General features: G+C 51.0%; 7 protein-coding genes across 7 annotated transcripts; 1 reads left to right on the top strand and 6 right to left on the bottom strand.

The window, feature by feature from the left end:
- Window positions 1-1324: 1324 nt before the first annotated feature.
- B0T23DRAFT_186138 (kinesin-domain-containing protein) lies at window positions 1325-4772 on the bottom strand. Its single transcript, XM_062833140.1, has 2 exons — window positions 3749-4772; window positions 1325-3696 (listed from the first exon to the last, which is right to left on the bottom strand). The coding sequence occupies exons 1-2, from the start codon at window positions 4524-4526 to the stop codon at window positions 1445-1447; spliced, it is 3030 nt and encodes a 1009-aa protein (XP_062690544.1). The 5' UTR covers window positions 4527-4772; the 3' UTR covers window positions 1325-1444.
- A 4454-nt stretch (window positions 4773-9226) lies between these two features.
- B0T23DRAFT_321132 (uncharacterized protein) lies at window positions 9227-11129 on the bottom strand (the record flags this gene model as incomplete). The annotated part of the gene is made up of 9 exons (XM_062835212.1): window positions 9227-9612; window positions 9685-9723; window positions 9788-9985; window positions 10060-10167; window positions 10264-10333; window positions 10400-10486; window positions 10565-10632; window positions 10992-11028; window positions 11076-11129. The coding sequence occupies 9 exons, from the start codon at window positions 11127-11129 to the stop codon at window positions 9227-9229; spliced, it is 1047 nt and encodes a 348-aa protein (XP_062690543.1).
- A 2903-nt stretch (window positions 11130-14032) lies between these two features.
- Window positions 14033-14818, bottom strand: B0T23DRAFT_384007 (uncharacterized protein). The gene is made up of 2 exons (XM_062837450.1): window positions 14467-14818; window positions 14033-14396 (listed from the first exon to the last, which is right to left on the bottom strand). Exons 1-2 carry the CDS (start codon window positions 14775-14777, stop codon window positions 14057-14059), a joined length of 651 nt encoding a protein of 216 aa, XP_062690542.1. The 5' UTR covers window positions 14778-14818; the 3' UTR covers window positions 14033-14056.
- A 1064-nt stretch (window positions 14819-15882) lies between these two features.
- On the top strand, window positions 15883-19425 carry B0T23DRAFT_421671 (uncharacterized protein; the record flags this gene model as incomplete). The annotated part of the gene is made up of 4 exons (XM_062839774.1): window positions 15883-16293; window positions 16375-16403; window positions 16474-16554; window positions 16620-19425. The coding sequence occupies 4 exons, from the start codon at window positions 15883-15885 to the stop codon at window positions 19363-19365; spliced, it is 3267 nt and encodes a 1088-aa protein (XP_062690541.1). The 3' UTR covers window positions 19366-19425.
- An 808-nt stretch (window positions 19426-20233) lies between these two features.
- Window positions 20234-22510, bottom strand: B0T23DRAFT_186090 (bifunctional purine biosynthesis protein). The gene is made up of 3 exons (XM_062833139.1): window positions 22261-22510; window positions 20685-22164; window positions 20234-20624 (listed from the first exon to the last, which is right to left on the bottom strand). The coding sequence occupies exons 1-3, from the start codon at window positions 22407-22409 to the stop codon at window positions 20469-20471; spliced, it is 1785 nt and encodes a 594-aa protein (XP_062690540.1). The 5' UTR covers window positions 22410-22510; the 3' UTR covers window positions 20234-20468.
- A 478-nt stretch (window positions 22511-22988) lies between these two features.
- Window positions 22989-24084, bottom strand: B0T23DRAFT_383999 (uncharacterized protein). Its single transcript, XM_062837449.1, has one exon. It carries the CDS (start codon window positions 23796-23798, stop codon window positions 23481-23483), a length of 318 nt encoding a protein of 105 aa, XP_062690539.1. The 5' UTR covers window positions 23799-24084; the 3' UTR covers window positions 22989-23480.
- A 36-nt stretch (window positions 24085-24120) lies between these two features.
- B0T23DRAFT_383995 (heat shock protein 78, mitochondrial precursor) lies at window positions 24121-26936 on the bottom strand. The gene has a single exon (XM_062837448.1). It carries the CDS (start codon window positions 26765-26767, stop codon window positions 24335-24337), a length of 2433 nt encoding a protein of 810 aa, XP_062690538.1. The 5' UTR covers window positions 26768-26936; the 3' UTR covers window positions 24121-24334.
- Window positions 26937-27823: the final 887 nt, after the last annotated feature.

The following is a 27823-nucleotide window of genomic DNA, read 5'->3' as shown; positions in this document are numbered from 1 at the left end:
ACTCCACACGTCGTATATGTGGGTAGATACTTGCCAGGTATCGCCGACGACTGAAGGTGCGCCAAAGGTGAATATATTCGAGTGAGCAAGTGCAAGCAACCCGTGATTGAAGATTCCCGTCGGTCGCTTGGGGCAAGAGTCGTATCAGGAACCAGACGCGCTTCATGCTATATCTTCGGCCCTCAACATATTGCGTCCCGGTTCCCGAGTTTAGCATCCCAATTTCTATCAGAGTATTTACCAATTCCGATTAATTCTGGTAATAGCTGTACCTGGGATCAGTTACTTCTATGCTTACATCCTGTTCATGCTCAACTCAGAATAGCATCTAAGCTATTATCTACCGGGAAGAACCTCACATCACCCAGGCAATCTATCTGATATGGCTATCTCTCACTCGATATCCTTTCACTTAAAATCACTCAATTAGACATACCGTGTAGCGCCGGGTACATCAATTTGGCTTTGACCAATCTTTTAGACGGTTCAGTGCTGGTCGTAGGGTTTCTTGGAAACTATTAAATAGCGTAATACGATCAGCTTGAGAGAAACGGTATCGGGCGAGACAAAACGGTAACCTGTCGTGGTCAGAATTTAAGCGAGCTTTAACCGACGTCATTATTGCAGTTTGGCCACCTTTTACACGTTGAAAGTCCCATAAAGTTATGTTAGCAGCGAAACCTAGGTAAGCAACCTGGATGGACTGGAGAACCATTTACACTAGATCCGTCACAAATGACGATATACCGCGTTCATAACCCGCTTGTACGTTTTGGTTGTAATCATATCGGTATCTCATCTTCCTCTTCCTTTCCTGTTGTCCCACTTCCGGTCTTCAAAGTCTCCCTCCTGCTTGCGCCTAGATCAACTGTATAGCATTTTCATAGCCATGATGCTGTTATGTATGATTTTACCCTGTCTTCCTTCCTTCCGTCCTATTCATCGTCTAAAGCCCATTGCAAATTCCGCTTGTCTTGGTCATGAAAAAAAACCTCCTCTTCCCTCTCCCCACCGTAATACGAGCTTGATGATCAAAGAGAGTAAAGAAATAGCAAGAAAAAGAGATACAGATACATCCTACACATACATGTAGAGGACGTAGGAGATGATAGAAAAACGGATATGATACAGCGCCTTTCTTCCGGGTTCGGCAGCAATAAAACAAAACCATTTCGACAAGCAACCTACCAACCAACTTGTTCATCTCTTCATACCCAGAAAACTCCAATCCCAAGAGGAGGGGTTCCTTCAAGAGGAGGCTTATCTATAATAAGCAAATGACAGCAAGAACAAGTATGAAACAAAAAAAAAAAAAAAAGAAAAGAAACTCGGGTATAAGATCATCATTTGGCGCAAATCAATCGCATCCACACACACGAGATGCGGGTTAAAACAGAGACAACACAGGAAATCATGCCCGCCAATGGAAGTGAGTCCTTGCCATCTACACCTCCATGATGACTGGCCCTTGAGACTCGGCAACATACGACGTCCTAAGTTTCGATAGCAACTGCAGTTTGATAGGCGGTTCGTTCATTTGGGTCGGCGGGGATGGTGTCCTCGATGGCGTTCGCTGTGAAAGCCGGATTGGCTCTCTGTGTTCACCGTTGATCGGGCCTGGCGGCGGCGGCGGCGGCATCGTGGGAGCGGGCGTGGGCGCGACCCTAATGCTTCCCCTGTTCCCACGGATGAGCTGACCAGATTCGACGCGATCCTGGATCATGTCGTCCAGCATTTTGCTCATCTCATCCACACTCTTTGTCCGTGTTTTGGTGCTGTTCATGAGCGACACCTGCTTACTCAACGTCGGCGTGGAACTGGTTGGGCTTCTGAGCGTGGTGAGGCCGGGGGTGTTGGCAAGGCTGTAGTTGCCATCATCGGAAAAGACCCGCGAGTTGCGATTGCTAGTCCTCGACTCGACGCGGTCCGCGTTGTCCCTCGATCTCGCCGCGCTCCGCAATGCCGCCAACATTCTGTCCTTGTCCTCTAACCGGGCCCGAAGCTCAGTAATCTCTGCATCCTTTTCCCTAAGCAAGGTCGAAACGCTATGGTCCTCTCCCACCAGTATCTTATTCCCTGGGGTAATCCCGAGCGAGGTGCGCGATGAGCTTGCGCGGCGAGCCTGAAGGAGTCGCTTTTCCAGCGTTTGGATATACCGGTTCTTGTCCGCCAGATCTGCCTGCAACGCGCGATTCTGAGCCGCAAGCGAGGCTGTCCCATCTCCAAATTCCCCTATGCTGTCCTCGTCTTCGGCCTCCGTTAGAGGTGCTTCTGGCCCGCTACTAGACGACCGCTTTTCGAAAGATCTCCGGCCAATCGTTGAGGAAGATGATGCCATAGATGTAGACCTCTCCAAGAATGGCCTGCCTGCGTTAGAGGCGGTCATGACGGATCTTACCGACCCTACAGAGAACCGGTTGTTGAATGTGTTGAGCGAATAGGAGCTGAGTGATCCGTTAGCGTTGACGCCTATCGACTTTGAGCTGAGAATGAGCCGGTTCAAATGGTCGATCCTCTCTTTCAAGGCGGTTCGAGCCAGCTGCATTTCCAGCATTTGTTCTTCGTGGCGTTGCTCCATTTCCAGCTCTCGTGCCAGTTCTTCCTTCGCATCGCGCTCCATCTCCTCATCGGCTTCCTTTTGACTGTTGGCCTTTGCCTGCTTTTCTAATTCCTTTCGCAGTTCAGCGATCTCCATCCGATAGCGTTCCAGCAAGACCCTAGCATTGCCATCACCTCCGGCTCCGAGAGCTTCATCAGCACGTTTGGCGCGACTGACAATGCTATTTTTCGCTCGAGACGCAAATTTCAGTGTGTTAAGTGTCTCGTTGATGTGAGTGCTTCCTGCGGTACTTCCGCCAGCGCCGCACTGAATAGTGCAAAGAATGCTCACAAGCGAGTTTCCTGACAGCGCACCTTGCAATAATCGTGTCAGTTTGCTGTCGCGGTAAGGCAAATGTTTGTCGTCCTTGTCCTTGTTCTCGGAAAGCTTGGCGATGACCGTTCCAAGGGTCAACAAACTCTTGTTGATATGTGAACCCTCTTGACGTCTCTCCTTTGTGTCAGCCGCCTTTTCTGACCCCGCCAAATCGATCAAGCTCAGGGTCGAAACTCGCACGCCACCTGGCAGCAGACCCTGTCGCTTGCTCACCCCCGAGCTATCTCCCGCGGGCACACGCTCCCTACTCTCCACCACAATCTGAACGACTGCGTGACTGCGTGAACTCCTGGCGTTGAACTGCGTACTTGCGACCCGGCGAGCTTGGTCACCTCGTGCAATCACACGCAGGAGCTGCGTCGGACTCTGGACGATTTCTTCCTTGAGAGGCGTCGCATAAACACCCCGCTTGCTGTCTTCACGCAGCTTGATCTCCTCTTGTGCCGGGGCGCCAGGACCATTGCCCCCCGTTGCCATACTCAGTAAATCGTGAATCCTCTCGTTATAGATCTCCAGGTAGCTGACCCGGAGCAGGAACTCTCTCGACGGCGTTTCGCGAATGTATGAGAAGATGTCGGTGATAGCCAACGGTATCACGCCTGGCGAAGAAGCTGTGCCCTGCATCGAAAATGTCTTTCCTGTACCCGTCATACCGTATGCAAAGACTGTGCCGTGATATCCCTCCATAACTCGTCTGACCAAGCGCTTGGCACTGTGGTCGTAGACTTTTGAATTGTCGTCGTGGGTCGTGAACACGTTATCTGCTTTACGATCAGCCTCTGCTTTCTGCGTACTTTTTCCCGGCGCACTCACCATAATAGTAGTCGCCTCCCTCCTTGCCGTTGTACGAAATGAGCGACCTCCTCCCGTCCACCATCCACTCCCCATCTGTAGTGTGCTCATTCCCAGAAGCATCTGGCCGTACTCTTACGCTCACGACGACATTGCCTTTTGTCTCGGTCTTTGATTCGCGTTTGCTTTTGCTTCCTGCAGAGGTATCTGGTCGAGATTGCGTTGCCTCCATGTCTTCGTATTGCGTGGCTGAGGTTGAGTATGAATCTTGTGCGGATGAACTGCGGCTCTGGGGTGGTGATGCGATGCTGATCAAGCCATCCGAGTTTCTAGACCGGGCAGCCGTCCGGCCGTCACCGCTCCCGTTGACGAGGCTCCCCGTGCTACCGGAGAATTGGTAAGTCGGTGTTGTTGGTGTCTTTGATTTTCGCGACGAGGCAACGGCAGAGAGCGGACTAGGCGGTAAGCTGGTAAGTCGGCCTTCGCCGCGTGGTGGTTGCGGAAACGAGTTTATGCTGACGGATTTCCTCAGTGTTTTGGATGAAGCGTTGATGGAAGAAACGGCGCGCGGCTGAGGAAGGCCTCCGCCAGTTGCTGGTGATGCTGTAGAGTTGCGGAAGTTGGAAGCGCTTGATGGGGTTCGAAGAACACCAGATTTGGGTGTTGATGGCATCGCAGTGTTGGTTGAAACGGATAGTCCGCCTATGGATTTCCGCGTCTTGCCCATAGAAAGCGCAGGGACAGCGGAGTTGGGTGGCCCGCTTGATAGCCGGGCCGGCTTTGGTACTGTGCTAGACATTGTGAGGTGTGAATATATTCAGCAGGGGTGAGTTGCAAATCCTGCACAAGCCACTTTTAGCGATGGGGCTCTCGTTGTCTGGTTGGTTTTATCGCCGCAAATCGACCGGAAGCTTGACGATGTCCATCAAGTGGGTTTTAGTTACGTGTACCACCAGCTTAGCCGAGCTGAAGACTCGAGTACAAAGCACTGGGCCAGGTACGTGATACGTCTACACCGGCACCGGTTGTGCCGTGGACCGAAGCGTTGGGTCGGACTTTGTTCTTATGAAACGGTGCTCGGTGGGATCCAAGCAGAAATTCATAGGATATGGACCGGACTTGAGCCTAGACACAGGAACACATTGTTAGTGCCATGCAGCTGGGGCTTTGGAAGAACTTGGAGCCCCGGTGTTTAGACATTGCGGAAGGCGGGAATCGAAACGAAACAAACATGCCAGTGGTGTACGCTGTGGAGTCACCTAACCGCAGTTGAAGGTATCAGGTAGTATGTACGTCGACTCTCAAGAACGCTCAGGCACACCGCACGGGCTTGTTCATCCCACTTGGCAACCCCGACCGAGACATGTGCAGGCGGTAAAATGTGTCTGGTTACTTACGCCGAAGGAAGGGGCGGGTCGAAGGATCGTAGGATAGCGCAGAAATGGCGCCGATGATCTGCGACAGTTTCTTTCAGAGTTCTGCAGCCGCCACGAAAAGGAGGTGTAGCAACGTGGTCGACCGAACGGCGGCGGAAGATGTGCCGACTAATATTTCGCAAGACTCCCTATTCCAAGACAGAGGACGGGGACGGCAAGAAACGTGGGCTGATACGGCGCGAAATAACACGGATTGAGTGGCTTCGTGGTCGTCGAAGTGAATCGTGCTTTGCAAGGAAACGAATCGGTTGCGTCCCGCAGTCTGGGTTGTCGTCGATTGCTTGTTCGTGGTCGGTGAGTGTCGCCAAACGGATGATGCTAGTACGGAAGACCGTGGAGTGCAGTTGTGAAGGTGTGGAGGGGACAGCGCAAAAAGATCGGACGGCGCTGAAGTGTCTGGGCAGTGGTTGGTTTGATGGAGTTCTAAGTGTCCACGGATGCGGGAAGTACCGACGTAAGTAGCAGGGGAGCACGGTGTGTATGGTGGACCTTCTTTGGATTATGGAGGTTGGCGACTGTTGTTGATGATGGACAAGCATGAAAAACAGCGAACGTTCTCGTGAGGTTGAGTATGCAAGAGGTCGAAGTGAGCAGAAAGACTAAAAGACGGGAAAGGGCCGGCTGTCGGGTGCCCTACTCTAAGCGAAGTTCATGCCCAGACCCTTTGGACCTTTCAACCAAGCGGGAACCTCAAGGCCTGGCTGAGTTGCCCTGTGGCACACACGACGTATGCAGGGCAGTCCCGTTCCCTATGCGTGAAAAGCGCGGGGCGGTAAGTCCAGGTAAAGGCTGAGGTCGGGTGTAGTTGGTGTACACTACAATCTTGCGAGGTCGCTGTGATTGTGACTGGGACGCAATACTTTCCCCAGCGGCGGAGATCGAGAACCTCCAATCAGATGCCGTCAATCTAGAGAATACCAGAGGATGCAGGTGGATGCAAGCACGGGAAAGCTTAATGAAGACGTCTGGTAGGACAGCGACGAAAACAATGATTGTCCAATCGTCGCTCTGCACTCAGGGGTTTTCAGTATTGGGTGCGTTAGCGTCAGGGCCTCATTCATTGCCTGGCCCAGGGTTAGGTTGAAACTGGAGGATAATGAAGAGAAAGCAAAGGAAGGGCACGACGACAAGCAAGACCCCGAGTTCGTGGGGAAGAGGAGAAACCTGGACGGGCAGCTCGAGATGAGCAGAAACCAAGACACCCAGGGCTATGAAGAAAGATGAGTAGGTGGGTTTAACCCTCAGAAGGTGACAACTGAGACCCAGGGTTGTTCGTCGCCATTTCTTTTTCTGTCTCCATCTGCAACCAACCTTGGTAACCACCTTCCTCCCATGGCGGCACACAGTCCCAGAGTGCTGGCTTGTAGATTCCGGCTCTGTGTTCCATGGCACGCTCTCGGGCTCTATCCAAGAAGGAGAATTATTACCATTGTTTGCGAACATGCAATTTGACGATGGGAACCATCACCGGACTCCTGTCTCCTGCAATTCCATCCCAACTAATTCGACTTTGGGATTAATGAAGCTGAGCCGATTGGGGAGGACTGCTTTGGGCCCGGCCCATTCACGTCTCCCAGGGGCATGCTAGCAAGGCTCCACGACCAGAGACAAGGGATCTTTAGCACGTGGGGTTTCCTTACACGACAACTACCTTTGCCCCCGTGTGATCACTGGTCAACGACGGGCGTTTGCAGATTTTATTTCTTTCCTTTTCTAGTCTACAATGATCTCGGGCGATGGGTGATGAGACACCGGCAGACATCATGGCACCTCGAGCAATAATGAGAGTTGTCACGCCGTGGCCGTGACAAGACAGGGTTGTAGTGTCGTGGGGTAGCAGCAAATATTTCGCAATCCGCACTCATACCCAGGCCCTGAACGCTAACGGCATCTTCTCCGCTCGATATTAACCCTCCCATCACCACCTCATCACAACCCCATCGATCTCGACCTTTCCTCGGCCTTTTTTCGTGTCGACTTACTGCGATTGCCCTCTCGCACATGCAGATCACTTCAGAATCGTTTGCTGTGAGGCCCACCCGACCTATCAGGTCCCCTATGGGATCCACGGCCTACTGAGTGGGCATCGGAAGCACATCCATCTCCTACGAGCTACGGCGTGGTTTCCTTGCATGGGCCTGCTGGGGCCACATCAATCAATCAGGTTTTGGTTGGGGTGCTGTTATCACATGGCTCGCCGCTGTTCCTCCGACACATCACAATTGAATGAAGCCTGCTACAACCATTCTCGAATCGCACACTCGAGACACGGCTGAGGACCATGGCTGATTCGAGGCGCAATTAAACTCGGAAAAAGAGGCCAGGTTCATTAGTACCGGTGGGCTATGACAGTGCCTCGAGACAAAGGCCCCAATTTGAAGGTTCAACGCGCATTCGAGTAATTCGAAGCTGGAGTGACGAAGGTCAACCACAACGAGACAGCCTCCTCCATAGTAAGTGGAAGTGTACTTCAAGTTACTAGGCGCTTCCAGGCGGAACTACACTAGTAGTGTACTTTGGTGCAAAGTGTACTTAGTTCCCCGAATCCTTCCTACTGCTCCCCGGGACCAATCCCAATGAAAGAAGGCCGTGCGCCCTTCATTGACGCAGGTACGTGCCGTGGGCTTGCAGATTGCAGAAAGAAGTCCATATCGCTGCCCTGCAATGATGTGACGGGATGTGGGTGTTGCCCCAGTACACCAGTAGCCTTGCCACGATACGACATAAACGAAGGTTTTCCCACAAAAATACCAGGATGCAACTTCCGTTCTGATTTTTCCCATCGGCCCAACCGACCATGTCGCTGTTTACTATTTCCCGCTTGTCAATCTCAGTTTGCCGGCCTCTCTTCCCCTGAAGCTGCAGACGGGATGCAGAGTCGATGCAGATAGGTAAGATCTCAAACCTTCCTTCCAATGGACTTCAAGCAAAGGGATGATGACTTCCCCGGAAAAGACAAGCGTACTCCCATTCCTGCGTCGTTGATGATTGACTTGAAGGAAAAGAAAAGAAGAAAAGAGAGAGAGAGAGAGAGCTAGAGAGACGAGAAAGAGAACGTCAGCTTCCCGTCCGACCGTTCCAGCGTAGAATGCCACGCGAGCTACACATCTCAGACCAGAAAAGATCTACACTTGAGGTTGCTACAGGCTGCACGTAATCTATTTCCTTCTCGACAAACCGATCCCCACGGACATCGGCTTCCATCGATATGTGCCCTCTATTCTCATTTTGATTTACTTGGACCGAATGAGCTGCCTTCATTTCCGATGCTGTATTCGACATGAGCATTCCATTGGAAATTTTGGGCTGCCCTCAATCGTCATGTATGGCGGACCATTTCCCTGGCAAAGAGATACTGGATGGGCCTGTCCTCGATGTTACCATATGAACAACGCGCATGAGTGCATTGTTCGGTCCTTGCGAAAGAAAAATTAAAAAATTAGCTCGTCAAGTCCCTTCCAGATGCACCACTTGCGTCCCTTGGTGTTCTCAATGCTGCCATCCCAAGCTGAGAATGACCTCCTCCCCAATCTTGAAAAAACGAACGGTGCTTACATCCCCGTCAACTTAATAACTCCACGCTACCAACTGAGACCCCACCATGCCCATGCACAATCGTTAACCCACACGGTACCTGCATAGCGTAGCAATGGTACCTATGATGCAGTAACAATCTCATCCTTCCCCTCCCCGCCAACAGGAGATGCTTTCATGTTGCTTTGGGAATAGTAACACTGATACTTGGTGGTTTTCTACTTGGCTGGCGACGAGTGCCGTCAAGAATGGCACAGCCACACCGGCAACAGGAGCCATCAATCGGTTGGTAGCGATACAAGCCCCTGTTCGACCAGTCGCAACCACAAGTACCAAATGATTAAGCGGTTTAACCAGGTTAAACTTCTTTCGTTGTATCAAGTCTGAAGGGAAGAAAAAGGAGTGGTATTTTTCACTCATGTTGAACCTAAGATATCTCTATTAACGCTGTGCCTTATAATAGTCCCAAACAATTCACAAATCTTCCAAATAAGACAGCCTCCCGTCCTCCATGCCCATTCCGTCTATCCTAATCATTGCGGGATAGCTTGACATGTCGAGTTACCATGATGCCTCCAGGTGCCTCGTCATCCGTAATCAGTATCTTCTTTTGACTCTCCGTCTCGAAGCTGGAGTAGTCGTCTTCTTGGCGTTCTCCCGCGGAGATCTCTGTCAAGATTATGCCGTTTCCGTAGCCGTTTGAGGAGGACACATGCCCCCTACTGTCGCTAGGCTGCTCGTAGTCGTCATCGGGCTCATTGTTGGTGCGGCGCTGCGTGCCCCTGGTGCCGAAACCGTAGCCGGCACCGCTTGTGCCATTGCTCTGTTTATGGGAAGTGTCGCCGCCCAACCTCAATACCTCGCGAAGGAGTGGTCGCAGTGTCATCAAGCAGCCTACAATCAGTCCCATGCCGTCTGGCGGAAAAAAATAAAAAGTTAGCATTACAGCAGAAAAAAAAACTGACGGAATCATCGGTAAAACCATACTCTCGGCATAACCCCAAATCACAATATCAGCAAGTGCATCTGATACAATCAATCGGCTGTTAGTATGGTCCTGCAGTCAAGTATCCACTTCAACTGGACGTACAGAGGTAGTTCTCTTGGGCTGTGAGGTTGACGGTATATTTGAGCCGGACACAGGCCGATATGGAGGCAAAGAAGCCCAGGCCCAGCACGCAAATAACAGAAATCTTGGTGTTTCGGTTCAGCTGAACGTTCCAGAGCAGCGGGATAGGCATGAAAGCAGTGACCCAGTCTGTAAAGATATTGACCGCAGTTGTGGCATCTGGTGAACGCATCCGTGGTAAGTATATATAGGTAGGAAATCGATATCTCTTGTCTTTTCTGCACGCGACTCACAGTAAATGTCCGCCAAGTACTCCGCGGGGTTACACTTCGCCCCATCCTGTATGGCATCTGTATCCCAGGCCGCGCTGACTGGATTGCATTGGAAGATGATGTAGAAGCCTGTGGTGGAACGAGTATCGCGTGGTCAGCCAAAGAATCCCCTGACGTCGAGTATGATAGCCGACACTGGAAAGGGCGGCTACAAGTACTACTGACCCGCAATCATGTTCATAATGGTGAACATTGTCATGACACCGTATTGCACATAAATAAAACCTTTTCGGTTCTGTTCCGACCACCTCGTTAGTATCTCGACGAGCAGCCGAGATGTTTCGGATTGTATGAGACGAACCTCGGCGATTCGAATGAGGGCCAGACTAATGGACAGCTTGACAGGAATGATGTTGACGCAGTAAAAAACCTCAAACATGAAGAACCACTAATCTCCCACACCACGTAGTCAGCCGTCTATCCTTCTTCCAAGTTGGGAGCGGTGCTGTTAGGGGCGTTCACTCACGAATAGTCCTATCTCATGGTACTTTTGGTTCTCCGGCAGTGCCAGGGTTGCATTCGTGGCGCCAATACCTGTGAAGCCGCAAGCAATACAACCTATCGAAAGCACGGTAAAGCAAGGTAGTGCCGCGGTCATGCACCAGTCCTCTATCCCCCATGCTGCATATCGTAATCGGGTGTAGACTCGGAGAACGTAAGTGATGTAGCCGAGAACACATCTGATTAAAGAAAAACTAAAGTAAGCATGCTGAGAATTCCCAACTGTGGCATGCTTCTAGAAAAGATGTTGCCGGAGACGGATGGTAGGTAAATATTGGGGTAAAAGTGACGCTGATGATATGGGCGTCCAACGCGAGGAAGGGGAGGGTCTGGTAGGTATCATCCAGAAGATAGATACTGCGGGAGCAAGAGACACCCTGTTTCTGACTTACTATGAGACAAAGTCAGCCCGGTGATACGAAACGACAACTTGACAGAAGCGCCGTGGAATTGGAAGAGGATGTTGGACGACTCACCATCGTGATGACAGCCGCGGCTACGTTCGGTCCGCGGTCCTCATAGAGCACCATGTTGAGTGCGGCGTGTGATTCTCCCGATTCTCCCGATTCTCACGGTAAACGGGTCTGAGGCGATGAGACGAAACAAGAGTGTTGGGCGAGTATCGATGTGTATCTATTTTCGCGTTCTGGATCTTTGCTGACACACATTGCCAAATACTCCAGGCATGCAATGGGCGGATACCAGCCTCTTTGTAAACTTGACCTCTGTCTACACTCTGCCTACCCACCCCTGAATCTGTACGGAGGTCGCAATGCCAAGATTAGAGTGTGCCAGACAGCCGCGATCTAATGTTTGAACCATCAACTTACTTGGGCAAGCAAAACATACTTGAAGGAGCTAGGTTAGTACTGGTTGAGGTATAGTTTTTTGCCAATCGGAAATTACCTCTAGGAGAAATTACGCGTGTGAAGAAAACTCGACGATCAGGAGGAGGGGGAGGGGAGGGAAAAAAACTAGTGCCACTTCGCCCGCTGGGGGACTATTTACACTACACCACAAGCCTTCGGCCTTCGCTAGCCTTCCCTTGGTTACATTTGTACGGATAATACCCGACGCGAGAGAGCTGGAACCTATGGTGCTGCACCTTTGGTTTTTTACTAGGTAATGACAACCCAGGAGAGTCTTCTCCGGTCGGTCTTGGCTGTATATGCTCGAGGAGGTGAAATTTCAACGCCTGAGCCGGTAGTGAGAATCCGTTAAAGTTCTTTCGAATACTCTCGCGCTAGTGGGCTTCGCTATGTACTGTGCCCCTCTGATGTGTACTGTATAGTCGATCTCGCTGTTCCTGACTTGGCTTGGGAATGATGATGATGGGCTACCATCTGACTGGTATGAAAAGTGTGGAAGAACTTGCGCTGTTCCTGGCAAGGGTCAGGTCTAAAGACGTGACCGCGGAAGCGGAGGGCCCGTGCCGGGGTGGAAGAAATCTTGGAGTTCTTCCTTGCTTAATGCCGACAGACAGCGAGCGAGCCCACCGTCACGCAACACCGACCCCCACAGACTCTGGCCCGGATTTGCACTTGCGCAGGGGTCTAGTTTTGGTGGCATGATATTTATACCCGGCTGCCCGGCTGCCCGGCTGCCCGGCTACCGGGGCTTTGAAGTTCCATTTTCTGGGAAGCCGTTTACACAGTCTGCGTGCCGAACACCCAACACCCACAAAGTGCAGAGTCTAACGGCCCGTATTGTTTGCACTTTCAGCGGTTGATACTGTACCCGTGTAGTCAGTGCGAGCCTACCTAGATACACGCCGTTAGGTACGTAGTTAAACCCCCGGAGCTACTGACAACTGAAGCTAAAGTGATTTTAGCGCGGCATGGGATGAAGAGCCAACAAGGTGCCCCTGGTCCGCCTTACGTGCAGGACTCACCTGAAGCACGACGGGAAGGTACGTATCTACACTACAATGCTCCAGCCCTGGTAGCGTCTACCAGTGCCCATCGTAGTTTTTCCTAGCTGACATCCAAACTGTCAAGTACTGCTGGGAGTGTGTGGGGCGCATCAACTTGATCAATCTGCTCGCCTCAAGAGATAGGCTTCATTAGTGCAACGCCAATGGGCTTTCGTTTACATAGCTACGGAGAATTAGTTCCAATCTCTCGGGTTAAGGGAACTCTAGAGTTTACCCCTGTTCATGCAATTCAATTCCAGGCAGCGATTATTCTTGTAATAAGTAGGGTGTTGTTTGTAAAAGAGGGATCCAGCATAGGTAGACCCAAAGTATGTAGCATTCTAGGCTACTGAAGGACTGTGGACGGACCGAAGTGGGTCGCTGAGCCCCGATACAGGGGTATAAGTGGTCGCACCCACCAAAGCTTAGCCCCTGTTAATGCAAAAATCTGGCCATTACTATTGTAATTAGCAGTTCATAGTTCAAGTATGGGTCTGCAAATCCGGCACTCAATTGGCTTGGCGTACGACAAGTAGGGTTTAGCACAAGGGGCGGTTGCAACTCCAGGGGTAAAGATTATAGTAACACACTCTAGTGTACTATAGCGAGGTTGGATGAAACTCTACTACACCAAGTGTCATCAACGTCTTGGAGCTGCCAGAGCTAATTGCCGGCATTGAAACCCGGCGGTATGTAGCCGGTAACTCGGTCAAATACCTACCTAGTGTACGTTAAAACAAATATAACCGCAATGATCCTTGTGATCCATTGTCAGGGTAAAGTTGTTTCCCCTTCTCAATGTTATCGAATTCACTCCCAGAGAACCGACACAGCACTAGGTAGGTACCAGGCAAACCATAAAACCAAGACGACTATGAGAGAGCGGACGGGATCACGAGTCTTCTACCATCGATATTCGTATGCGCTTGTTGAGTGGACAAGAGCAGCTTATAATGTTAGGAATTATCTGTCTGTCTTGACAGGGGATGGTTTCTTGACCGCGCGGGCATCTACGGTAGCGTCGACGTCTCGCTTTCCCTCCAACTTTTCGTTGGAGCATCACTATCCCCGATCATACTTCAAACTACGCCCAACTGGAGCAAAGACAGCAAGCAAAAACAAAGAACTGGTTGCGAGCTCAATACAACACACGTGCTGCATACCATTCTAGGCGAGTGTCCCTCAAACCCCGACCCAATTGAGACCGGGTCCCCATTGTGCTTAATTTCAGGATCATTGCCTACAACACCGAATTGGAAAAGCAAGCCCGGCCTCTGAATGCCAGGACAGCCCTATTACGGGTCAGAAATTCATGGATGTTGGCATAAAATAAGAAGATGTTGTCCCAGATTACTCCAGCTTCAGCATGGACCAGGGGGGTTGTGTTTGATATGCGTCTAACATGCCCAAGATGATAATGGATGGCATTTTGTCTGGGAACTCTCTTGAGTCCGTTTCCCTTGGGTCGTGTTTCTCATAACATCAGAAGTTGTCATCTGTCTGCAAGATTTCAGGGGACGCGTTTTCTCCTTAGCGGCATGGGCATTACAGTCTCGGCGTTGGTTTCGTCGGAACAAGAAATCCCGAGATCAGACCTCGAAGGATGAATAAGATACACATGGACAAGTGGAAGATGGAACAAAGGGCAGAAGAAGAGTATGCCAAGAACTGTTTGTAGGCCCTACATAGGAGTGTCGTTGAAGGTACGTATCGAGTCAAACGATTTGGTAGTCCCGTTGTTCTAGTTTTCGGCATCATTACATAATAAATGTACCTATCATGGAAACTGGCAGGTAAATCTTGTGTCGGCCTCCCGATGCTAAGGCAACCAAGTATCTCGGGTAAGGAACTCGTGGAACTTGTGGTGAAATAAGTACAGACGCTACTTTCCCAGATAACATTAGGCTTAGCATGGATTAGCGAGGGTGGGTTTGATAAGAAGACTGGAATCTAACATGGGATGATGAGAGATATGGCATTCGAATGAGGTTTCACCTCGCAGCGGATCGGTCTTTCTGGTCTTTGTACTCCTTTTAGGTTCTTTGCGATTTCGAAACAGCTTCAATTTCTTGGTGAAAACCTGCATGTTCTGAGTTGGCGTTTCCACTTGACAACTGTTCTGTTGGGTAGACTGGCATCCAAATTCCGGCTGTGCAATATTGTTTGTGCACTGAGAAAGAAAGAGTGAAAGTTGGTTGGCAGTTGAAGTCTTTGCAACGGCAAACGCATGCGAGTGAGTTGATTCAGGGGGGTAGCTTGACGGCATGTGTGGTTGTTGTACCGATGCCAACCGACCACCAACATCGCCACCAGGCACGGCAGTGTCCCGCATTCAGTAGTAGCTGGCACCTAGGCAAAAGGAGCTCTCTTTATTCAGATGTGTTCCTGCCCAACCACCTTTTTTTTTTTTTTCTCTTTTTTTTTGCCCCTTCTCACTCATATTCTGGTGAAAAAACGAGAAGATGGTGCATGGTGAGTCATCCATAATGACCTCAAACTGCGGTTCCCCTCCTTACAGAACCCCAAAATGGACAAGTGTTACCGTCAGCACTTGATAAGAATGGCAGTGTGGTTGTGCGATCTTCCAACAGCTACATGATGAAGCTGATGATGTTGAAGCCATCACCAGATCTTGGCCTTCGTTTGTGCAAGCAGTATCCTTGTCTGTAAACTGTGGGCTCATCATGATTTCGCAGCATCAATCGTATACAGCTAATTGTCAACAGGGTTAGGGTTGGATACTGTGCTTTTTCCGAGGGTGTTTGTGACTGGAGGCTCGCATCACTCCGTCGTCTTTCTATCATTTCTTCGAGTAAGTTCGTCACTTCAATCCACAGAAAACAAGTGCCGCAGTAATCGATGGGACTGCGAGGTTGCCCAGACTTACCACTTAGTGTGGTGCGTCATGGCCATGAGGGAAAGGAATGACCTCCGGCACTTGGAACTGGCAAAATCGATCGTAACGCTTTTACAGGCAGCGCAGGCATGTAGCGAAAAATAACAGAAGGCACGTCGGAAACGATTCCGTGATTTTCTTTCACCAGATGTTCGATATTGAAGGATGGTCATTCAGTCGTGTTGGTTCATCTTTGTCGGTCTTGGTTGGTGTTGGTTCACCTTTTTCAACAAAGACTCGCGCCTCGCACAGAAGATATGTGAGCGTGATCATTGTGGGATAGCCGCCCGGGTTGGTGTTCTGTTCCAGTCATGGAAACCAGGGACAGAGAGGCAGGTCAGTTCATTTCCATGCGTATATACTTAGCAGATTGACTCGGACATCCACAAGAACAGAAGTAGAAAGCCCAAGCTGGAATTCATTTCTTTGACGAACGAACATTCTCCAGTCTGGCAAGGCCTTGCCTCCTACCACGATGTCTGCCCAAGCCAATATCATCGCGCCAGCGGAAAATTCACCCGAACCAACGGAGATGGCAGGCTATTATTCCCCATATCGTACCGGCCATGCTATGGGTGACTGGACGGATCTCCATATGAATGTCCGTCCCGAGTCTGGCGACTCTGTAAGAATGGACGCATTTGCAGCCCTTCAGTTGATTACCAAGGTAGCCTATACCGTCCAGATGTTCGATGAACTCCAGCCATACCTAGTGTTCCAGGATCGAACCGCAGCCAAATACCACGACTCTTTTGATACAATGTGTGAGTATCTCCTTCTTTGCCATTTACGAAAGGTCTACGAGGCAACGCCGAAAGTAGCGTCAATACAAGTGTTGCATAGCAAAATACTTGCATACTCGATGGTACTACGGGATACGTACGAGGTAAGTACTGGATGGTGTACCGCACCCCTCTTATCATGAGACGAGCGATAGCTACAACGAGACGTCTAACACAGCATATAGTCTTTGGTAAAAACCAGGAACCCGGACTCGTAAGGCAACACCAATCTTCTTTCCACGCTGCAAGACACTGACTCTGGATTCCCTTTTCTCGGCGCTTAGACAAGAGACGAAGCCAAAACTGCAGCAATTGCATAAAATACTTGAAGTGATCCTGGAGCCCAGCTTTCTCCGAACAATATGGTACATATTCATGCTTACGATATGACCGGATGGATGTCATGCTAATACACTACGCCACCGTACAGTTCCGAACAAGAAGCAGCTTTTCTTCGCAACTGCAGCCACTTTACCTCTGGTTACCTGCCTCATGAGGATATCGAACAAAACGTGTGTAACCTGGTAGTCGCTCTTCACGATGATGGTGAAGCTGGACTAAGACGTGAGCCGAACAAAATCCTCGGCCTTTTGCCCGAGTTACCAGATGGGCTGTTACCTCATATCCGGATGTCCCGTCCCAGATACAATGACAAATTTTGGGATTTTAGGGAAAGTTATGTGTACCGGCCTCCAATTGGCGTTCTTCGATCTCATATTTTGAACAGCTTGAAACTCAGCCCCAAGCGAGGCGGTCGGTATCATCGCATTCGGAAACCCAGTATGAAGAGCGGTGCGCTTCGATGGATACTGGCAACTGACAACGACGGAAGCACTGAACCGGAGGATGGACGTAGGATCTTCATAAACTGGCTTCAAGCTATTCCGGAGAACAGCACAGAAAACGCCACGGCCCAGAAAAATCTTTTCTGGATTTCTGGTCATCCTGGTGTTGGTAAAAGCGTTTTGATGAGGCTGATCGTTGATACGGTTCTTCGCAACCGTTCTATTCTCAAGCCCATCGGAAATACAGAAGATCGGGACCCAATTGTACTCTTCTACTTCTACCAAGACCGACAAGATCCGTTCTACAACACTCATCGGTACATGCTCAACGATCTGCTTCTCCAACTCTTCGAGCAAGAGCCATTGGTGCTTGATAGTATCTTCATGCAAAGGTGGTACAAACTACTGGGCATGAGCGATGTGGATGTTCCTCTACCCAGCTACATCCCTCGAGAGGCATGGAAGGACAACTTCATTCCCACGGAAAACTCGCATTGGTCAACCAAGTGGTTGGAGGAATACTTCATTGCGGCGTTGACCGGGTTAGATTCGTTCAGACCGGTTTACATATTCTTAGATGGACCATCAGGTTTCAGAACGCAGACCTGGGAGGATAACAACGCGGACTATTTCCACTTCACAAAGTTCATTGAGAAAGTTCGCAACATCCAACCTTGGCACAAAATCAAAGACGGAGAACAAGCCGGGGGTAATACAGCTGCCATGTCCGTAACGAATTCGATCAAAATCATCGTAGCGAGCAGACCGGAAAAAGACTTCCACGACTTCCAGCTTCCTCGCAAAGTCATCAAATCTGGGTCAGTCATGACAGTTGGAGTGGAAGCCCCGATGCTTCGTGTCCAGGACATCAACGGCAATGACATGAAATTTATCTGCCGCTACAGGTTCGGCATGTTGGAGAAAGGTTACAGCACGAAGACCCCGAGATGGCGTCAGAAGAGAATGGAAGAGATGGTGGAAGAAATTGTGAGGGAAGCCAACGGGTGTTACCAAGTGTTACAAGACGCTTTGGATCGTCATTCCCAGACCAAGTTTGATGAAGATGGAGAAGAAGTGCCGTCTTGTTGGTCCTCCTGTTTTCCATGCTATGACAGCAAAAAGAATTTGTGCTACGATCAAGAACTGGAACTCGGAAAACTTCACGAACGCGATGCCCTTCTGGTCCGGGACAGAACTGATGCTGACGTCCATCTACCGAGATCATTCAGGCTCTACAGCTCCATGCTCTCTCAAATCTGTTGGGTCAACCAACTCAACGACTCCCGCGACATCTCATACTATCTCAACCTTATCCTCGCCCACAACCACTCCTATCGTTTCACCTCGGTCCGTTTGAAAAATCGGCCCCTGTCCCTCCTTGAAGTTGTTCTGGCTGAGGGAAACAAACTGCCTCTCTACCCCTCAACAGAAACAGTTGACCGTCTCTGGCAAAATTGCCAACTAACAGCCAACAAACTCAACAAGGACCTATACCCCTTCGTCGTGCTGAAGGATATGGAACCTCAACACCAAGTCTTGCCTCCCAAAAGCTTAAAGTCAGGGAATGGCAAGACCAAATACGAGCAAAACGACTACGCCGACCTCATCCCCTTCGCCAACCGCGCCATTGTTCCCATCCATCCGCGTTTCATAGATTTCCTCGTCTCCATGCCCGAAGGCATCGAGCTCCTCAACCGAGACTGTGGTTGTAACAATGACCAGTTCACCCCCAATGAGGATGGCAAGTTAGTCTGCCAATGTACCTCCTCAGACCGCCTGCAATGGCACGAAAAACGAATCAAACGATTACTCTGCGCTTCCCTCTTCGAACACCGCTTCTTGCTTCCTACCCTACAAGACATAAGGCCAGTCTACAAAAAACACGTTCGACTGATTGAGTCCTCAAAGGAACTTTGTCACTTGGCGGATTTGGTAGAAGGGGATGATCCTATCGTGCATCTCCGTGTGGTTCCGCGTCCGGGTCCGGCCCCTTCCGCCTCTCTTCCACCTACACAATCTACACCTTCTGCTTCCACCTCCTGGGACATGGAAGGAAGCTGGGGTGGATCTGGAAGGAAAAGAAGTTGGTTTCCTCGGGAATGGGTGGAAGAATTCTCGATGAAGGAGCCGAAGGGGCTGTGGGGGAGGTTTTCGGAGATGTTTACCTCTGGCAAAACGCAGACACCGAGTATTGAACTGCAGAACCAGGAGGCGCGGAAGATGGTAGCGGATAATTCCTATATGAAGAAGGAGAAAATCACTGGGAACACTAATTCTAGGAACACGGAGATGGAAGGGCGGGGCGATGAGGTGTTGAATGTACCTGTAGATAACCGTCCTCCTCCACCGCACTGCCTATCAAGCCCGAGTGAAAGAAGGGGTAGTGAATAGGGAGAGTGACGGAAGAAGGGATATAGCTGCCCCTGGTGATGCTATGCTGGATGATCAGACAGAGAACATGATACCGTTTCTACTTGTTGAGCATGTGATCATGGTGATATGTAGCAGCACCTCTCCCCCACCCACCGTCCTCACTCATCTCCCCACACCCACTCAAACCTCAACCCACTCAACTTCCTCCACTTCTTCGTCCTTCCAGGCAAAACACTACCCAACCGTCCCCCACCACCTCGTTTTCTTCACTAGGAATTCTCCATCGGCTTTCTCTTCTCCCGTCGCGCCAATCCTCTTCTCCCATTCCCCACTCAAAAAATTCGCCTCCGACATCTTACGATACTGTATCATCCGTTGAAGGAGTTCAACGAACTAATCTAGCGCCATGGAAACGAGTTTGGGGAAAATTCTGCTCCCCGGAAGTCAGATGTTGTATCTACATGCCGATGATGACGAGGACGACAGACCAGCTTCTGATTCAGTCAGTAGAGGTAGTTCTAGTACTAGTATGCTATGTCTACGTATGTATATCTTCGACTCTGTCGGCCGTTGTTGCGTACTGCTTGCTGTTCGCCCTCTTCATCTCATTCGGTTTCACGAACATGGGCTTATTATAAGATCCCAAGGATAATCAAGTATTGAATAGTTTGAGTGAAGGATTATAAAACTCTTTTTTTCTTTTTTTTTTTCTTTATTCTTTCATTCGTCATCATGAAAGAAATCAGCCCTCCGTGTCATGAGGTAATTTGATAGGCGCTTTCTGCCAGTCAAGCCATCATCATCATCACTTCATCAACGACTTTGGCTTCAGGGAGAAAGTGCTTCATCAAGCAAAGAAAAAGTGTTGAACTTTTGTGTTCCCCCAGGATCCCCATTTAAAAAGAGCAAACATAGCCAGCCGTTCCATCCAGTCCTGTATACCATCCCGTAAACAACCACTCTCTCAAAGTAGTGGTCGTCATAAGTACATTTCGCCATTTTTTGTAAACTCAAAGAAAAAATCGCAAAGTTGATTTATGCGAGAAGGGTATCAATCATAACCATCCATCTTCTGTTACGAAGTGTTTCAAGGTATTTAGGTTTGGAAAAGTTTGGCGACTTTAGTGGTGGAACAGACGAGTGTTCTGCTCGACGAAGGTAATGCCAAGCTTCTCGGCGGTCTCGAAGACAGGACTGTCGTTCTGGCTGCCACTGGGGGCGGCAATGTACTTGACGCCGGAGCGCGCGGCGCGATAGACATTGTCAACGAAGGGGAACTAATACAGTTGTGTTAATAATGGTAGCGACTGGCAGTCAACAGAAGGGGGTGAACTTACGAAAGCGTCAGAAGAGACGCAGACATCAGTGAGCTTGGACAGCCATTCGTTCTTCTCCTGCTCGGTGAAGGCAGCGGGCACCTCCTCGAAGAGAGCCTCGAACGACTCGCGCTCAGGACCATCCTTAGGGAGCTGACCGCTGACGAGAAGGTCGATGGCATTGCTCTTGTCGGGGCGCTTGGCACCCTTCTTCCACTTGATGCCAATGACGCGGGGGTTGAAGCGCAACCACCAGTTGTCAGCCTTGTCGCCAGCAAGGCGAGTGCAGTGGATTCTGGACTGCTGACCGGCACCCAAACCGACTACCTGGCCTCTAGCAGCGTAGCAGACTGAGTTGCTCTGGGTGTACTTGGCGGCAATGGTGGCGATGGTGAGATCGCGCTGCGCGTTCTCGGGGAGAGTGCCATCCTTGGGGGTGATGATGTTAGAGAAGGTCTCAGGGGAGATCTCGACGTCGTTGCGGCCCTGGGCGAGGGTGATACCAAAGACAGTGCGAGTCTCGCTCTTGCTGGGCTCAAACTCAGGGTCAACCTGGAGCATGAGGTAACGGCCACCCTTCTTCTTCTTGAGGATCTCAGCGGCGGCGGGCTCGAAGCCGGGCGCGATGACACCATCCGAAACCTCCTTGCTAATGATGGTAGCGGTAGGAACATCGACAACGTCGCTAAGAGCAATCATGTCGCCGAAGCTGCTCATGCGATCAGCACCGCGGGCGCGGGCGTAGGCCTGGGCAAGGCCAGAGGTCTCGATACCCGGGATATCATCGACCATGTAGACCTTGCGCTCATCGGCGGTCAACTCAAGGCCAATAGCAGCACCGGCGGGAGAGACGTGCTTGAAGCTGGCAGCGGCGGGCTTCCCGAGAGCCTTCTTGAGCTCCTTGACAAGGGGCCAGGCGTTGAAAGCATCGAGAAGGTTGATGTAGCCGGGGGCACCATTGACAACGGTGAAGGGAAGCTTGCCCTCCTTAACGTAGGCAGCAGCAGGCTTCTGGTGAGGGTTGGCACCGTAGCGAAGGGGAAGGTACTGGAGGCCATGGCCAGCATACTGCTTGCGGAAGAAATCGGAAATGGCAGCATCGTAGTCGGCGGTGTGCTCGAAGGCCTTGAGGGCATAGAGTTGACGGCTGGAGTCCTTGATCTCGCCAGACTCGAGCTCCTTGAGGAACTCGGCGTAGTCGTTGGGGTCGCTCAGGATGGTAACACGAGCGTGGTTCTTGGCAGCGGCGCGGATAAGAGTAACACCGCCAATATCGATTTCCTCAACGGCCTCAGGGACGGTGACGTTGATCTTGGCCACGGTATCCTTGAAGGGGTAGAGGTTGCAGATGACATAGTCAACCTTCTCAATGTTCTGCTCAGCGAGGTCCTTCTCGTCCGAAGCGAGCTCGCGGGCGAGGATACCGGCGTGGACAGCAGGGTGAAGGGTCTTGACGCGACCACCCAGCATCTCGGGGGCCTTGGTGATGGCCGAGATATCCCTAATACGTAGGAAAAGAGAGCTGTCAGCGCGCTGTCGCCAATGCCTCCAGATCACATCACCAAAGGCAAACGGGTTCGAGAAGAGGGATCCTTACTCGACAGGGAAGCCAGACTCCCTGATCATCTTGGCGGTACCGCCAGAGGCGAGGATGCGGACATTGTGCTGGACGAGGCCCTTGGCCAGGTCGAGAAGGCCGGTCTTGTCGTAGACCGACACAATGGCGATTCTCTGGTTGGCAGCCATTGCGAACCACTTTCTTGCGACCGAGGTGACGGCAGGGGGGATTGGTGGTCGAGAAAGGCGGAGGAGGGCTTGTCCGAGGTAGAACAGCGTGATCGTTGCTACTGCTGGTGCTGCAAAACGACAAGGGAAAGAGGGGAGAGAGAGCTTAAGAAGTGGCAGGGCCTCTGGAATTTCAAGTCGACAGCACCTCGCCCGAGTACAGTCACGAGTGAAGATGGTGGAGAGGGCAGAGTGGGACTTGCGATCGCGACCCGTAGTTGCAAGTAGTGTACATAGGCTCGATAGGTAAGTCGATCACATCATGGAGGGGTCGGAAATAATTCTTCGTGCTAAGAACCCTTGGCGGGGTCGAATGGCTGCTACTGCGTGTAAGTGGGCGAGAAGGTCGGTTTCCCCCCCGAGTGGGTCCCTTCAATGGATGCGCCGGGTTCGGGCGCTAGCCCCGCAGTCTGCTCAGGGAGGCCCTAGTACCTCTACTTACTGCGTACATATTCGGGTACAGTTGGTTATCACAGAAGTGCAAATTGCCGCACTATCTGTACAAGAATTTTTGTTTCCACTTCTCCCGATTGATCCCCTTCTCAATTCCCGTGAACCGTCTTTTGCCTTGTTTCCTCTTTTGTTGTTGTTGTTGTTGTTGTTGTCTTGCGCGAAGGTTGTATCAGTGTGCTTCCAGCCGGCCGTTTCTCCTGCGCATCTCAAGAACAAGGCTCGTGCGTTTTGCATCTGCCCTGGGCTGTCATCCCGAGAGGTTGTTTTACAGGATTTTTTATTTTTGCGTTTTTCCCTCGGCTGTGGGTTGTGCGCCCGACGATCAATTGCCCAGTGGACGCATGGCAGGTGCACCGGCGCCGATCGCCAGCTGCAGGTGTTAGGAGCGCGCTGTAGCGTGTGCAGTTTGCAGTGTGTAGCGCCTAGAGGGTTCTGAAACGGGGTTTATAGTGGCCAGGTTCTGCTTGCATTTTCGCCCTTCGGGGCAATTTGGTCAATGTAAGTTTGCCCGTCGGTTTCGTGGTCAAGCGGTATGATGTGATGCTAATGAAACCAACAGTTGAAACGATACAGAGAAGATTAGCATGGCCCCTGCACTAAGGATGACACGCTACTCAAAGAGACGCTACCAATTTTTTTGGTAAATTTTTGCTGATGTTGACCGGTACCGTTTTTTCTCCTGCCATGTCCGTCAAGGTACCCAAAAACAATAAAAGATAAAGCTGGATTACCAGACCATTCCGTAGGCCAGGGTGAGGGAGGTAGAGGGCTCGAATCATGTTGGTGCCATATTTTTTTGTTTTTTCCCCTGAAGCCTAAATAATTTACCAGCTTAACTGACGAGGACACAAACCGTAGGAGCATCAGCCAAAGGTTTAAATATGTCTCTGGATGCATCCCTAGCCTCTAACGCAAAGTGTTGGTGATATCATGTCGCTGTGTATAGATGCCAATGTTGATACTCTTCTGTGACCTTGAAAACGACAAGTCCATGCTGTAAACATGTGTTCCTTAGCGCCCTGCTACGACCGACGAGCTGTGGCTAACCTCAAGTAGGCATGACTCACCACTAAGGTCTCACACAACAACGTTGCCGGTATCGGTGGAGACAAACTCGTTTGATTCCAGACACCACACAAATCACAAATCCCACCAACTGGTCGTACACATCCCAGAAGTGTCATCATGAATGCCATTCTACGAGATATGTTGTTCATGCGTAGACATGCGAAACCTACATGCAGATATCAAATTTACATCGTATAAACTACACTTCCAATGCCTTTTATCGTCCTGTTTCCCGGGCCATAAACCATGCAATGTAACATAAGAGGAGAACCAGTAACAAATGAGATACAATAAAGATACAACTGCTCGACGTCAACCTGGGATCAGATTAGCAGCAATGGGCCACTTCATGCTTCAGGAGCAGTCTAAGCCTCAGCTTCAGCCTCCTCGGCAGCCGGAGGCTGCTCCTGCTGCTCCGCGTAAACATTCAGTCCGCTCCTGTCCTCCTTGATTTCCACCACCGCCTTATCGCCCGATTTGATCTGTCCACGAATAATCTTATCCGCAAGCCCATTTCCAATCTCGGTGGTGATGAGCCTGTTGAGCGGCCTCGCGCCAAACTTGGGATCATATCCCCTCTCAGCCAGCCACTGGCGGACCTCTTCGGGAACGTCGAGGGTGATGCGGCGATCGTTGAGTCGCTCCTGGAGCTCCTTCAGGCGGATGTCAACAATGTCCCTGAGCGCCTCCATAGCGAGACGCTTGAAGATGATAAAGGAGTCGATGCGGTTAAGGAACTCGGGCGGGTACTGGGATGCGACGACGTCCATGACGGCCTGCTTGACGTCGGGGTGGATGTCGCCGTCTTCCGTCTCCTTGTAGGGGACCATGGGGTTGGCTCCGACCAGGATGTCGGCGCCGAGGTTGGAGGTGAGCACGATGATGGTGTTCTTGAAGTCGACCTTGTGGCCCTGGGCGTCGGTCAGGTAGCCCTCGTCGAGAACCTGAAGGAGCAAGGCCGAGATGTCTCTGTGCGCCTTTTCGAACTCGTCGAGAAGGATGACGGCGTAGGGCTTGCGGCGGACGGCCTCGGTCAGCTGGCCGGCGTCTTCGTAGCCGACGTAGCCGGAGGGAGCACCGATCAGGCGCGAGATGGTGTGCTTTTCTTGGAACTCGCTCATGTCAAAGCGAACGACGGCGGTCTCGGTTGAGAAGAGGAAGCCGGCGAGCTTCTTGCACAGCTCTGTCTTGCCGACGCCGGTGGGGCCGAGGAAGAAAAAGGAGGCCAGTGGGCGGTTCTCGCCGCTCAAGCCGGCTCTTTGCATTCGTACTGCGTCGGCAACCGCCTTCAGGGCCTCGTCTTGACCGCGGACAGACTCGCGGAGAATGTCTTCCATGTGAATCAGTCTCTCCGTGTGGCCGCTGGACAACTTGGAGATGGGGATGCCGGTGATTCTGGAGACGACGTTGGCAATGTCGTCAGCAGTGACTGAGTCATGGATGAGAGAGAGATCACGGGTAGGTCTTTCGCCGTCCTTGGGTAGCTTCTTTTCCAGGTTTGGAATGACGCCAAATCTCAATTCCGAAGCCCTGGCAAAGTTTCCGGTTCGCTGTGCTTGCTCCAACTCAATGCGGGCTCTGTCGAGCTCTGCTTGGGTTTGCTTGATGCTGTCGATTTCGGCCTTTTCCTTCAGCCACCTTTCCGTCAGTACGGCGACTTCATCTTGATACTTCTTCAGGTCAGCCTCGAGCTTCTCGCGGCGCTCGACGCTGGCTACGTCCTTCTCCTTTCGTAAACTTTCCAACTCAATCTGAATGGTCATGATCTTCTGGTCCAACCGCTGGATATCGTCGGGCTTGCTTTCTTGCTGTAGGCGAAGCGAGCTGGCGGCTTCGTCCATCAAGTCGATGGCCTTATCGGGAAGGAAACGGTCGGTGATGTAACGGTTGGAATAGGTAGCGGCAGCAACCAGTGCTCCGTCAGTGATACGGACACCATGGTGAACTTCATACTTCTCCTTGATCCCGCGCAGAATACTAATGGTATCCTCCACTGTCGGCTCGCTGACGATGATGGGCTGGAACCGGCGAGCGAGCGCAACATCCTTCTCGATCTGACGGTATTCAGTCATGGTGGTTGCACCACAGCACTGAAGCTCACCTCTAGAAAGAGCTGGCTTCAAGAGGTTCGACGCATCAATGGAGCCTTCGGCCTTTCCGAGACCAAGGAGAGTATGGAGCTCATCGATAAACAGGATAACCTCTCCGTTGGCTTCTTGCACTTCGCCCAGGACCTTCTTCAGCCGCTCCTCAAAATCTCCCCTGAACTTGGCTCCTGCAATAAGAGATCCGAGATCGAGACTGATGACTCTCCTGTTTTTGATACTTTCAGGCACCGCGCCCTTCACAATCTCCAGCGCAAGGCCTTCAAGAATGGCTGTCTTGCCGACACCGGCGCATCCGATGAGCACCGGGTTGTTTTTCGTTCTCCGTGACAGGATTTGGATGGTTCTCTGGATTTCTGCCGCTCTGCCGATGACCGGATCGAGCTTTCCCTCTCGTGCTTTTGCTGTTAAGTCGATACCGTATTGTTCCAATGCTGGTTTCTCGTCCTCACCCCCGAGGTTCATGCGATGGGTACCGCCTGGGGGGCGTGGTCTGCCGTTAGCATACGATCGAGTCGCTATTGTGGGAAGAAGACGAAGAGAGCTGGCTAGATGAGTGGCATTGAGTGCCGGTACGGTTACGCCCAGCGCCGGTGCCCGGGGAAACTGGCGCGTGGTTCGTGAGAGAGAGGCCCTCGACGCCTCACTGATGCGCCGAGTGGCAGTCGCTAGCAATTGGCGCCTTGTTTGCATTTTAAGACTTGAGTATGTGTTTTATTTAAGAGGAACGACTAGTCTAAAATCCAACTTGAATCTATAGAGTAGTATGAAACGCAGGGTATGTCTCTGGTTTATATGGCCTGACGTAGTGCCACTGACCGTTGACATGGATGGAGGTCGAAAGCTCTCGCAACTTCCAGTGGCACTGACGCCGTGAAGCTGGGGGAGAGCTTACATACAGTACTTAGCTCCTTATCTTATCGGAGCTTCCATGTCCCATTTCATGATGGAGTCTTCGGTCAGTTCGGTGGGTTTCTGTGCCTGGTCTGTGCACTGTCTGTATTTAATGGCAGGAAATTTTTCGCTCGAGAGAAATTCTTCCCGTGTTGGTTCTTCGTGTGCAACCGCCGCGTTTGAACAGCGCCATTGTGGGGGATATCAGAGAGAATGGCTCCAGATTGCTAAAAGCTGGCAATGCCAAAAATACACCGCGTCGGTGTCTGTGGTTAGTGTAAGTTCTAGCACCTTGTTTGATTACCCCCTTCCCTACTCCTCCGTTACCGGTACTCCCACGCCCATCCCGTGATGATCGAATTGGTCCGTGTTACCAAGCAGACTTAAGACCTCTGCAGATGACGACGAAACCAGCATTTATGCGACTCTGACCCTTTTGGCATCTCATTCGATTTCGAATATTGCTTCTTTTCGCGGCTCTTGAGCTAACTCATGGATCGTAGTTGTTGTATCTTTGCGCATGCCGAGTGCTTGTGCAATGGAGCAGCCCATCTGAAGTTGGAATTTGGCATCCCTACGGAGCCTAGTCTTTCCTCCTCACCATTACCGATTGTCCGGTGCGTTATGGGTGGGTGAGCGTATCAAGGTGGTCCGAGTAGGTTGCTGGTTTCGACAGTTGATAGATTATATCGAGTCTGCTTTGCAATGTTATATTGAGTATTTTTTCAGCTGTTCAAGGGCTTGATGCCAGTTACTTTTGGACGTAGAGTCATGTAGAATGTGTGTACCATGCGCGAAGGGACTCCGATTCTTCACATGTATCTGAACTGGTATCAGCTTCAGGACATGAGACGT

Source organism: Neurospora hispaniola (assembly GCF_033458365.1).
Source record: "Neurospora hispaniola strain FGSC 10403 chromosome Unknown B0T23scaffold_6, whole genome shotgun sequence".
NCBI classification, from domain to species: domain Eukaryota; kingdom Fungi; phylum Ascomycota; class Sordariomycetes; order Sordariales; family Sordariaceae; genus Neurospora; species Neurospora hispaniola.
The sequence above is the reverse complement of the archived record's forward strand: the minus strand, read 5'-3'. Positions and strand labels throughout refer to the sequence as shown.

Coding starts and splice junctions, on each gene's coding strand:
- B0T23DRAFT_186138 (XM_062833140.1), bottom strand. CDS start 4,526: ATGTCTAGCACAGTACCAAAGCCGGCCCGGCTATCAAGCGGGCCACCC. Junction 3,697..3,748: donor GGGAGGCGACTACTATTATG/GTGAGTGCGCCG, acceptor ATCGTAAAGCAG/ATAACGTGTTCACGACCCAC.
- B0T23DRAFT_384007 (XM_062837450.1), bottom strand. CDS start 14,777: ATGCCGTCAAGCTACCCCCCTGAATCAACTCACTCGCATGCGTTTGCC. Junction 14,397..14,466: donor CATATCTCTCATCATCCCAT/GTTAGATTCCAG, acceptor TATCTGGGAAAG/TAGCGTCTGTACTTATTTCA.
- B0T23DRAFT_186090 (XM_062833139.1), bottom strand. CDS start 22,409: ATGGCTGCCAACCAGAGAATCGCCATTGTGTCGGTCTACGACAAGACC. Junction 22,165..22,260: donor GAGTCTGGCTTCCCTGTCGA/GTAAGGATCCCT, acceptor CCTACGTATTAG/GGATATCTCGGCCATCACCA. Junction 20,625..20,684: donor GCGTCTCTTCTGACGCTTTC/GTAAGTTCACCC, acceptor CAACTGTATTAG/TTCCCCTTCGTTGACAATGT.
- B0T23DRAFT_383999 (XM_062837449.1), bottom strand. CDS start 23,798: ATGCATCCAGAGACATATTTAAACCTTTGGCTGATGCTCCTACGGTTT.
- B0T23DRAFT_383995 (XM_062837448.1), bottom strand. CDS start 26,767: ATGCAAACAAGGCGCCAATTGCTAGCGACTGCCACTCGGCGCATCAGT.